The following is a 12,402-nucleotide window of genomic DNA, read 5'->3' as shown; positions in this document are numbered from 1 at the left end:
AGTAGAATGTAAACCTGTAGACATGCACACAAAACATTCATAAAACAATGTTTACCCATATGTGATGCATGTTAATGTTATTTCATTTTAAGATGCTATGGATGGATTATATAATAGTTTGAAAAACACTGGTTTAGTGTATCATTAGGATGATGGGGCTGAAACCCCACTTGAGTTCATATTCTCATTCTGCTTAAGTAGCCATGTGATATTGAACATATTACTTGGCCTCTTGTAAGCCTTCATTTTCTTGTGTATAAAATGGGAACGTTAAGAGCATTTGCCTCCTCGAATTATATGAATTAAATAATATGCCTGACAGTTTCTTAGTAACACATCACAGGATAACAGTCCTATAAATGAATGAATGAACAGTATCTGTGTGTTCTTTATCTGTGTGTTCTTTTACATTACTATACATAATTTATACATTATACATATTCATAATTTATACATTATTACAAAGATAACCCAGATATATAATGAAAAACAAGAAAGATGTAGCTCAGTGTGTAGACTTCCTGTTGTACTTTTCAATTTTTTTATATTTAAAAGAAGTTTTATACAGGTGGGTCTCACTGTGTTGCCCAGGCTGGTCTCCATGTCCTGGGTTCAGGTGACCCTCCCACCCAAAGTGCTGGGATTATAGGCATGAGCCACCGTGCCCAGCTTGTATTTTTTTAACGTGTCAGTATACACATGCATACTTCATAAGCGTAGAAAATTTCTGCTAGTATTTAAAAAATTAACAGTGGTAATTTCCTGAGACGAGTTTATAAAGTATAAAGTTATGCCATATAAACCTCTAGATTGTTTTGAAGTTTTGGATTTGTTTGGTTGGTTTGTTGGGGTTTTTTTTTGGGTTTTTTTTTTTTTTTTTGAAATGGAGTCTCGCTCTGTCACCCAGGCTGAAGTGCAGTGACGTAATCTCAGCTGACTTCAACCTCCACCTCCCAGGTTCAAGCAATTCTCCTGCCTCAGCCTCCCGAGGAGCTGGGACTACAGGCATGCGCCACCACGCCTGGCTAATTTTTGTATTTTTAGTAGAGACAGAGTTTCACCATGTTGGCCAGGCTGGTCTTGAACTCCTGACCTCAGGTGATCTGCCTGCCTTGGCCTCCCAAAGTGCTGGGATTACAGGTGTGAGCCACTGTGCTCATCCTGTTTTGAAGTTTTTAATAAATATCTAAATGCTTTTTCAAAGCTAGATTTCAAAAGCAGGCCAGGTACGGTGGCTCACATCTGTAATCCCAGCACTTTGGGAGGCCAACCGAGGTGGGCGGATCACTTGAGGTCTGGAGTTTGAGACCCGCCTGATCAACATGGTGAAACCCCGTATCTACTGAAAATACAAAAACTAGCCAGGCATGGTGGCGCACGCCTGTAATCCCAGCTACTTGGGAGGCTGAGGCAGGAGAATAGCTTGAACCTGGAGGCAGAGATTGCAATGAGCTGAGATTGCACCATTGCACTCCAGCCTGGGTGAAAAGGGTGAAACTCTGTCTCAAAAAAAAAAAAAAAAAAAAAATGAAATAAAACTAGATTTAAAAAGCTATTGACATTAAGGTGAAGTTTTCATGTGTAAAATAAGTCTACATAGGCTGTATCCAGTGGATCACACCTGTAATCCCAGTACTTTGGGAGGCCAAGGCAGAAGGATTGCTTGAACTCAGGGGTTAGAGACCAGCCTGGGCAACGTGGTAAGACCTATCTCTTAAAAAAATTAATAAATAAAGTAGAAACAAAAAATAATTTAAAAAAAGAATATATACAAGTTCTTTACAGGAATTTTTTTTTTTTTTTTTTTGAGGTGGAAGCTCACTCTGTCACCCAGGCTGGAGTGCAGTGGCACAATCTTGGCTCACTGCAAGCTCTGCCTCCTGAGTTCATGCCATTCTCCTGCCTCAGCCTCCTGAGTAGCTGGGACTACAGGAACCTGCCACCACGCACGGCTAATTTGTATTTTTAGTAGAGACAGGGTTTCACCATGTTGGCCAGGGTAGTCTCGATCTCCTGACCTCGTGATCCACCTGCCTAAGCCTCCCAAAGTGCTGGGATTACAGGCATGAGCCACCGCACCCGGCCTTGATTTTTAAATGAGAAAAATATGAAAGCATTTTGTAAACTAAAAGTATACTAATTTTAGTTATTCAGAAGTAAGAGGGCAAAAGTGTCTTATTTAAAGTTACTTAAATTATAACAACAGAATTCTGTTTTCTGGACTTAAGTGATTTATTATGCTAATAAATACAATATATTGTAGATTTAACATTGTAGACACTAAAGTTCAGGGCAAGGCATTTGAAATATCAAGTTATTATAGAAAAAATTCAATGCTATTAAGACATTTAAGTCACATTGTTCAAATTGGCTTGTGACTTTTAATCTTTTGAAGGTAACCAAAATGGTTGTGTTTTATTTTTTGAGAGATGGGGTCTAACTATGTTGCCCAGGCTGGCCTCATACTCCTGTGCTCAAGCGATTCTCCAACCTCAGCCTCCTGAGTATCTGAGACTAAGGTGTATGCCACCACACCCAGCTCAAAATAGTTGTTTTTAAAACGTATTTCTAAAAAATATCTTGTAGAGACAGGGTCTCACTGTGTTGCCCAGGCTGGTCCCAAACTCTTGGGCCCAAGCAGCCCTCTTGCTTTAGCCTCCCAAATTATAGGCAAGAGCCATGAGCCACCGTGTCTTGCCTTTTCTCTTTTCTTTTCTTTTCCTTTCCTTTTTCTTTTTTTCCTTTTTCCTTTCCTTTCCTTTTTTTTTTTTTTTTTTGACAGGGTCTTTCTCTGTGGCCTTGACTGGAGCTCAGTAGCATGATTGCAACCTCTGCCTCCTGGGCTCAAGCAATCCTCCCACCTCAGCCTCCCAAGTAGCAGGGACCACAGGTGTGCATTACCACGCCCAGTTAATCTTTGTGTTTTTTGTAGAGACAGGGTTTCACCATGTTGTCCAGGCTAGTTTCTAACTCCTGGGATTATAGGCATGAGCCATCGCACCCAGCCTAATTTTGAAAGAGTTACGTCTTAATTTTTAGGAAAGGAATTAAATAACGGCATCTTGTGGTAGAAATGACATGGAGCATCTGATGAAGTATTTAGAGTCCATATTTCTGTGTTAATATTTTGTTCTTGTTTTGGGACAGGAAGCGTCCTGATCAGACATGGGTTCAGTGTGATGCCTGTCTAAAGTGGCGGAAATTACCTGATGGGATGGATCAACTTCCTGAAAAATGGTATTGCTCCAATAACCCTGACCCACAGTTCAGGTACCATAGAGTTGGTAGTACCCTTTTTGGAAAGACGGAAAGTACTGTTCACAATGTATGAATAGGCGCTGGTGACATGTTATTCCTATGTGATTTTTCTGAATAGAAATTGTGAGGTTCCAGAAGAACCTGAAGATGAGGATTTGGTACATCCCACTTATGAAAAAACCTACAAAAAGACGTGAGTGTTGTATTATGTATGGTGGGTAATAATGCCCAGATTACGAACAGTGATGCCTTGGCAACATTGTTTGATGCTTCTCCAAGGTAAAGCATGTGTAATTGAAAAAGTTTATAATGTGGAGTGCGTAATATCAAGGGCTTTAAAAACAAAAACTTATGCTGTGGATACCTGCTGTTTCTTTCATGCTTATTGCTGCCATATGTGCCAGATGTTTTGTGTAAGAGCAATCTGCTGTTTTGAGCTGTATGTAGAGGGATCATTAATGAATATTCCCCCGTTCAAGCTTATAGAGAAGGTGTAACAGAAGAGGTGAGACATGAATTTTACCAGTTATGTGTTGGTGAGTGCCATAGAAGCTCTGGTCCAGTGCTGTAAGAAAGCTCATAGGGAGAGTGGTTCTGTCTCGTGAGTGGGAGAGCAGAAATAGATCAGAAAACGTCATGAAGGAGGTCATTTTTGTAATAGGCCTTGAAGGATGGGTACGATGAGAATGTACAGGGAACAAACATTTGCTCAGTTTAACTAGAGTATGTGAATGGGAATAATGGAAAATGGATGTGGCACTTTGGGAGGTTGAGGCGGGTGGATCACCTGAGGTCAGGAGTTCGAGACCAGCTTGGCCAACGTGGTGAAACCCCGTCTCTACTAAAAATACAAAAAATTAGCCGGGTGTGGTGGCGGGTGCCTGTAATCCCAGCTACTTGGGAGGCTAAGGCAGGAGAATCGTTTGAACCCGGGGGGCAGAGGTTGCAGTGAGCCAAGATCGCGCCACTGCACTCCAGCTTGGGCAACAAGAGCAAGACTCTGTCTTAAAAAAAAAAAAAAAAAAAGAAAATGGAAGTGGGACAGATGCCGAATAAGGATAGTCAGCCAATGGAGACTTCAGGCTGATCTACCACACACAGAAGGCCAAGTTACGAAGAGCTTTTCAGATGGCTTTGATTCGTAGTGTACTATTCTTTAATGAAATCCAGCAATAGTACTGGAAGTATAGAAACCTCTGTGGGCCCGGTGCGGTGGCTCACACCTGTAACCCCAGCACTTTGTGAGACTGAGGTGGGTGGATCACTTGAGGTCAGGAGTTTGATACCAGCCTGGCCAACATGGTGACACCCCGTCTGTACTAAAAATACAAAAATTAGCTGGGTGTGGTGGTGCGTGCTGTAATCCCAGCTACTCAGGAGGCTGAGGCAGGAGAATCACTTGAACCCAGGAGGCAGAGGCAGTGGTGAGCTGAGCACACCACTGCACTCTAGCCTGGGCGACAGAGTGAGACTCTGTCTCAAAAAAAAGGAAGAAGACCGGGCATGGTGGCTCACGTCTGTAATCCCAGCACTTTGGGAGGCTGAGGTGGGTGGATCAGAAGTTCGAGACCAGCCTGGCCAACATGGTGAAACCCTGTCTCTACGAAAAATAAAAAAATCAGCCGGGCGTGGTGGTGGACACCTGTAATCCGAGCTACTCGGGAGGCTGCGGCAGGAGAATTTCTTGAACCCAGGAGGCAGAGGTTGCATTGAACCGAGGTTGCACCACTGCATTCCAGCCTGGGCAAGATTCCCTCTCAAAAAAAAAAAAAAAACAAAAAACAAAACAAAACCTATGTGATGTTCTAGTTCAAAAGCCTGTGATTCTGGACTGAGTTATCTGGTCTTAGTGGAGAAAAAAACACCAAAGATCTGCAGTTTATACCGGTGAGGATGGAAAAATTCAGGCTGAAATTAGGGTACTACTGAGATAAAAGGTAGAAAGTATTTCCCAAAGGGCTTACTGCCGATTATATTGAAATAGAAACAGAGTTCAGAGTATCTTAGAAACTGCATAAATGGCAGGTATGTCATTGGGAAATGGGATTGAGAAATAACAACATGTTTTTCATCTTTATTTTAAAGCAACAAGGAAAAATTCAGGATCAGACAACCGGAAATGATCCCTCGGGTAATTAAGCCTTCTTTTTTTTTTTTTTTAAATAGAGATGGGGGCTGACACCTGTAATCCCAGCATTTTGGGAGGCCGAGGCGGGTGGATCACCTGAGGTCAGGAGTTCAAGACCAGCCTGGCCAACATGGTGAAACCCTGTCTCTACTAAAAACACAAAAATTGCTGGATGTGGTGGCACATGCCTGTAATCCCAGCTACTCGGGAGGCTGAAACAGGAGAATCGCTTGAACCTGGGAGGCAGCTGTTGCAGTGAGAGAGATTGGTGCCATTACACTGTAGTCTGGGCCACAGAGCGAGACTTCCATCTCAAAAAATAAATAAAATAGAGATGGGGTCTCACTATGTTGACCAGGCTGGTCTTGAACTCCTGGCTTCAAGTAATCCTCCCATCTCAGCCTCCCAAAGTGCTAGGATTACAGGTATGAGCCACCACACCTGTCCAAGCTTTCCATTTTATAGCTGTGTCTTATGTTGTGTAGTGCTTAGTTTAATCAATAGTGATATGTTTAATACATATCAAAGGGATTTGGTTTATTTAGTTCATTTTCTTCTCTTGTACTTCTCCTAGCCCACCTTTCCAATGCTTCCTAATCCAACATTATTCAAACTGTTAGTTTGATTGTTTAGTTGGGTATCTCCTGAGGAAAGGGAAACAAACTTTAAAAATTGTACTGTTAGATAAGCAGTTAAGGAAGACATCCCAGGAACACCCAGGAAGCCGTATTCTAGTGCTAACCTGGACAAAAGCCATAGTGTTTTTCCCAGTGTTGACTACTCTGCCTGGCCTCTCTCTTCTGTCTTAATACTTACTGTGTTAAAGAGCTTTGGTTGAGTATAGATGCTCCTAGGCTTACCATAGAGTTACATCCTGATAAGCTCATCATAAGTTGAAAACGTTTTTGGCCAGCTGTGGTGGCTCATGCCTGTGTTCCCAGCACTTTGGGAAGGCAAGGTGGGCGATCACTTGAGGCCAGGAGTTTGAGACCAGCCTGGGCAATATGGCAAAACCCTGTCTCTACTAAAAATATAAAAAATAACTGAATGTGGTGGCAGGCACTTGTAATCCCAGCTACTCAGGAGGCTGAGGCACAAGAATTGCTTAAACCCGGGAGGTGGAGGTTGCAGTGAGCCAGGATCACACCACTGCACTCCATCCTGGGGATCAGACTGAGACTCTGTCTCAAAAAAACAAAAAACAAAAAACAAACAAAAAAGCCCAAAAAACACAGAAAGTATTGTTATCAAAAATGCATTTAATACACTTAACCTATTGAATATCATAGCTTCACTTAGCCTACCTTAATTGCGCTCAGAACTCTTATGTTAGCCTACATTGGGCAGTCATCTAACAGTGTGTTTTATCATAAAGTATTGAGTATCTCATGAACTTTATTGAATACTGAAAGTGAAAAACAAAAATGCTTGAGTACTCGAAATACAGTTTCTGCTGAATGGGTATTGCTTTTGCACCATCATAAAGTTGGCGCCATTGTAAATCAGGGGCCATCTGAATACAAGTAGGCAGTTGTGCTTCTTGCTTGAGAAGTTTGGGTCTTGATAAGTCTAGTAGCAAAGAGGTCACCACATGGTAGATCTTTTTGGCTTTGTGGGCCACATAAAGTCTCTTGCATATTCTTTGTTTTGTTGCTTTGTTTCTTCACACCTTTTAAAAATACAAAGCTATTCTTAGCCTACTTGCAGGCTGGATTTAATTAGTTCATTGGTTTACTTGTTGATTCCTGGTATAGCACAAGGAATTTACATGTTTAGAATTGTTTTTGTGTCTTCTGGGATAAGGGGGAAAAGGAAGATTATATCTTGTGTTTTGGGCATGTCACACTAGAAATAATTCCTTTAAGGTGATGATTTTTCCCTCCAACAGATTAATGCTGAACTGTTGTTTCGGCCAACTGCTCTTTCAACTCCAAGCTTTTCTTCTCCTAAGGAAAGTGTTCCAAGAAGACATCTTACAGAAGGAACAAATTCTTATGCGACAAGACTTCTAAATAATCATCAAGTTTCACCCCAGTCTGAACCTGAGAGCAACAGGTCAGTGGCTAAGATTGGTTTTCCATTTGGGGAATATTAAACAGAGCCTTTACTTGGCACTTCTATGACAGTGATGCAATTCAGGATCATTGTAGTTCCACTGTGAATTGTAGGTTCCATGAATGTGAAAATCTTCAGGACAAATTGTCTTGCTTTTATTGTCTAAACTTAGGCTAAACCCTACTTCTGCCACCTGTTAAATTCCTTAAAAAGTATTAATTGACCAGCCTGGCCAACATGGCGAAACCCCATCTCTACTAAAAATACCAAAAAATTAACCAGGCGTGGTGGCGGGCACCTGTAATCCCAGCCACTCCAGAGGTTGAGACGGAGGCTGAGGCTGCACTCCAGCCTGGGCAACAAGAGCAAAACTCCGTCTCAAAAAAAAAAAAAAAAAAGCATTAATTGTATTCATTGTAGAGTTTGATCACATTCTTACCTCTTTGAATTTCTATATATTATGACAATTCCTGCTTTTAAGATGATCAGGACTTAAAAAAATGTGAAGCAGGCCGGGCGTGGTGGTTCATGCCTGTAATCCCAGCACTTTGGGAGGCTGAGGCGGGTGGATCATTTGAGGTCAGGAGTTCGAGACCAGCCTGGCCAACATGGTGAAACCCCGTCTCTACTAAAGATATAAAAATTAGGTGGGCGTGGTGGTACATGCCTGTAATCCCAGCTACTTGGAAGGCTGAGGCAAGAGAATTGCTTGAACCTGGGAGGCGGAGGTTGCAGTGAGCCGAGATCGCGCCACTGCACTCCAGCCTGGGTGACAGAGCGAGACTCCGTCTCAAAAAAAAAAAAAAAAAAAAAAATGAAGCAATTAACAGTACGACACTATAGTGACCCGGAAGTTCTTTGCAAAGCCTGTGGCACACTGTAGGCACTTAATTTATTGGAGGAGTGGATGGAGAAGGAAGGGACAAAGAGAAAGTGATGCATGAATTGAATAGTCAGCCATCTTGACTGGATTGATCAGCAAAGGCTTTGTGATGAGGTGGTACTTACGTTGGTTCCTGAAGTTCTGAAAACAGTAGTCTTGTAGATGGCCTCTTCCAAGTTAATAGAATGAAGAAAAGTGAAGAAGAATGAACGTGATGTCTACAAACTAGTGGATCAGACTGACTATACTGATGTTTGTTATTCAAAGAGGAATATTGAAACAAGCTTCTCTAAGATAGTGGGCCAGATTTTTTTTTGAGATGTTTTGTAACTTTTATCAAATTCTCAAAGGAATTTTTGACCCCAAGGAAGATTATAAATAACTAACTGCCTTTATGCATATATAAATCAAAGAGGGCAAATTCTAGAATAGTTTGTTCTTTCTTTGAGTTTCGCTTTTGTTGCCCAAGCTGGAGTGCAATGGTGCGATCTCAACTCAATGCAACCTCCGACTCCTGGTTCAAGCGATTCCCCTGCCTCAGCGTCCCGAGTAGCTGGGATTACAGGCACGCGCCACCATGCCCGGCTAATTTTTTGTATTTTTAGTAGAGATGGGGTTTCACCATGTTAGCCAGGATAGTCTCGAACTCCTGACCTCAGGTGATCCTCCCGCCTCGGCCTCCCAAAGTACTGAGATTACAGGCGTGAGCCACAGCACCCGGCCAGTTTGCTCTTTATAACCTGTGTATTGGACACTCATTTTGGAGCTGGATTGCCACTTTATTAAGAACTCATATTTTACAGATCTCCTTAATATTTTTGGCTTTTCTTTGTAAGGATGGTTTTGTAGTTTACAGATAAGAGATTAAAAGTATTTTTAATGATTTTAACTTTTAGATTCAGGGTACATGCAGGTTTGTTATATGGGTATATGGCATGATCCTGAGGTTTGGGGTATGAATGATACCATATCCACTATTGAGCATAGTACCCAATATGTAGTTTTTCAGCTCTGCCCCCCTCCTTTCCTCTCTCCCCACTCTAGTAGTCCCCAGTGTCTATGGTTCCCATCTTTATGTCCATGTGTACCTAGCACTTAGCTCCCACTTATAAGTGAGAACATGAAGTATTTGGTTTTCTGTTCCTGCATTAATTCGCTTAGGATAAAGGCCTCCAGCTGCATTCATGTTGTTGCAAAGGACATTATTTCTTTCTTTTTTATGGTTGTAAATAAAATTTTTTAAAAGTTGGCTGTCATCAAAATGGAAGACAAGAATAAAGAGGGAAATTTTTGATTAAACAACCTTTTTTTTTTGAAACAGAGTCTTTCTCTGTCGCCCAGCCTGGAGTGCAGTGGTGTAATCTCAGTTTACTGCAACCTCTGCCTCCCGGTTCAAACAACTCCCCTGCCTCAGCCTCCCAAGTAGCTGAGACTACAAATGTACACCGCCATGCACTGCTAATTTTTTGTATTGTGGTAGAGATGGGGTTTCACCGTATTGCCCAGGCTGGTCTCAAAACTCCTAAGCTCACGCAATCTGCCTGTCTCGGCCTCCCAAAGTGCTGGGATTACAGGCATGAGCCACTGCGCCCAGCCTATTAAACAGTTTTTAAAGCCATATTTATTCTCAAATTTATAAACCAAAGTTTGTGGAAAGGGTGTATCTAAGTCTTAGGAAATACAAATAGGAATTAGCTTGGTAAGAAAAATAATAGAGTAACTCCAAATTAAACAGGGCAGAGTAAGCAAGAAGTACTTGATAACAGCAAACCAAGGGAAGCTGAAACCTAAGCCTGCTGGAGGATGGTAGAAACCAGTTTACTCCACAGGTCCCTAGAAAGTCTCCTAACTTGGAAGCTCTGGGGACTGCTGAAGGTGGAAGATAGATAGGGGTGAGAACCAGAGGCTTGGTTGGAAACTTAAAGTCGAGACCTCTTTCCAACCTGCAAAGTCTGGCAAGTGCCCTTTCTCTGCCTCTGTCAGAAGATAGGTAATTTACTTTATGGAGCAGTTTTTACTGCTGAAGATGTAGATGAGCAGAATGAAACCGAATGAGTAAGGGAAAGTTTGGATACTGAATGGTCAGAAATCCACCTTTCCCTCCTCACTGGGCTCCAAGAGAGAAGCCTAAATGATGATGGCAGTTTGAGCACCGTTTGAATCACAAGCTCAGCCCTAACTACTGCTAGTCAGTTTCACTCTTAGGTATACGCAGATAGCCCTGGATAGCCACATGTGTCATCTCCCACATGGGACAGCAGACTGAAACAAAGGGAATAGAAGAAGACATTGTGAAATTTATTGGGGGAAAGTGATGTAGACTTAAATAAATAAATCATTTAGAATGAAAAGCTTAACAGTTGGAAGATAGAGAAAGAAGAAAAGATACAGTATCTGTACTGGAAAGCCACCATCTGAATAAGGGAGTTTCAGAATGGGAAGTAGGCACTGGTACGGTGTAGTAAACGTAGCTGCCTTCCAGAATGGGAAATCATACCAGAAAAAATGCATTTCCATTAACTACAGAGCAGAATGTCTGGAAGGAGGGCCACTCAAAGACATAGGATCATGACATTTTTTTTTTTTTTTTTTTTTTTTTTGAGACGGAGTCTCGCTCTGTCGCCCAGGCTGGAGTGCAGTGGCGCGATCTCGGCTCACTGCAAGCTCCGCCTCCCGGGTTCACGCCATTCTCCTGCCTCAGCCTCTCCGAGTAGCTGGGACTACAGGCGCCCGCCACCACGCCTGGCTAATTTTTTTGTATTTTTAGTAGAGACGGGGTTTCACCGTGGTCTCGATCTCCTGACCTCGTGATCCGCCCGCCTCGGCCTCCCAAAGTGCTGGGATTACAAGCGTGAGCCACCGCGCCCGGCCAGGATCATGACATTTTTTAACGCAGGGAATAAAAGATTTTTTCAGAAAGAAACAGATTATGTACGTGCAAGAGATGAGGAATTAGAATGGCAGAAACACTTGAACGGCAGATGAAAATGGAATGATGCTTTTAAATTTCTGAGAAAATTTTTCAATCTGGAAGCCTATGTAACAGTTAAGCTAGCAATAGACTTGAGAGAGAAATAAAGATGTTTTCATCATGCAAAACTTTGCATTTGTTATGTTCTGTGTACCCTTCATTAAGATGCTGTTGCAGGCTGTGCTCCCTCAATATGAGACAGTCCAAAAAAGAGGAAAATCCTTCCTGAGATCTAGGAGGTCCAACACAAGGCCCAAATAGCAAACCAGTACAAATATTCCTCCAAGTGTGGAAAAAGGCAATCAAATGGTGATAAATAAATGTGAACTATGCACATATTAACATGAATGAACAGGGAATGATGCAAATGAAGAAATTGGGGCAATTTTTAATTCAGATAAAATTGTTTCATATGAAAGGATAAGAAATACTGGTTTGCTTTATGGCTTACCTTTGATCACTGATTACTGATAAAAATTATTATGGGGAAATGAAACTGGTGATGCCATTCCCCGAGCTGAAGAATACAAAGAAGGGGCCGGGGTGGGTAGCATTCTGTTCTGGAAATGTGTACACTGAAATGCCTGGAGGTCATCAAATGCAGAGATGTTTGGCAGTAAATAGATCTGATACTTCAAAGAGAGCTCAGTAGTCCATTGTCTTCATCTGTAAAAAGAGAAAATAATCTCTACTTCATTAAATCAGTGATTGGTACTATACAATGCGTCACTTTAAAAAAATGAGCCTGGGTATTTCTTAGTATTTCAAAACTTATAGGCTGGGCACAGTGGCTCATGCGTCTAATCCCAGCACTTTGGGAGGCTGCGGCAGGCAGATTGCTTGAGGTCAAGGAGTTTGAGACCAGCCTGGCCAACATGGGGAATCCCCATCTGTACTAAAAATATAAAAATTAGTTGGACGTGGTGGCGGGTGCCTGTAATCCCAGCTCCTCGGGAGGCTGAGGCAGGAGAATCACTTGAACCTGGAGGCAGAGGTTGCAGTGAGCCAAGACTGTGCCATTGCACTCTAGCCTGGGCGACAGTGACACTAATCTCAAAAAACAAACAAAAAAAACTGTTATAATACTGCATTTGTTAGAATAATTAC

General features: G+C 42.0%; 1 protein-coding gene across 4 annotated transcripts in view; it reads left to right on the top strand.

Annotated features, from left to right (window-relative positions):
- Window positions 1-12,402, top strand: part of MORC3 (MORC family CW-type zinc finger 3) — a 57,194-nt gene that overhangs the window by 37,066 nt on the left and 7,726 nt on the right. For all 4 annotated transcript variants that reach the window (XM_055279642.2, XM_063639268.1, XM_063639265.1 and 1 more), the window contains 4 exons: window positions 3,148-3,270; window positions 3,377-3,451; window positions 5,344-5,389; window positions 7,275-7,441. In XM_055279642.2, the coding sequence (XP_055135617.2) occupies window positions 3,148-3,270; window positions 3,377-3,451; window positions 5,344-5,389; window positions 7,275-7,441 (411 nt within the window). The remainder of the gene's footprint in view (window positions 1-3,147; window positions 3,271-3,376; window positions 3,452-5,343; window positions 5,390-7,274; window positions 7,442-12,402) is intronic.

This window comes from Symphalangus syndactylus, chromosome 5, assembly GCF_028878055.3.
Source record: "Symphalangus syndactylus isolate Jambi chromosome 5, NHGRI_mSymSyn1-v2.1_pri, whole genome shotgun sequence".
NCBI lineage: Eukaryota > Metazoa > Chordata > Mammalia > Primates > Hylobatidae > Symphalangus > Symphalangus syndactylus.
This window is presented reverse-complemented; position numbering and strand designations above follow the sequence as displayed.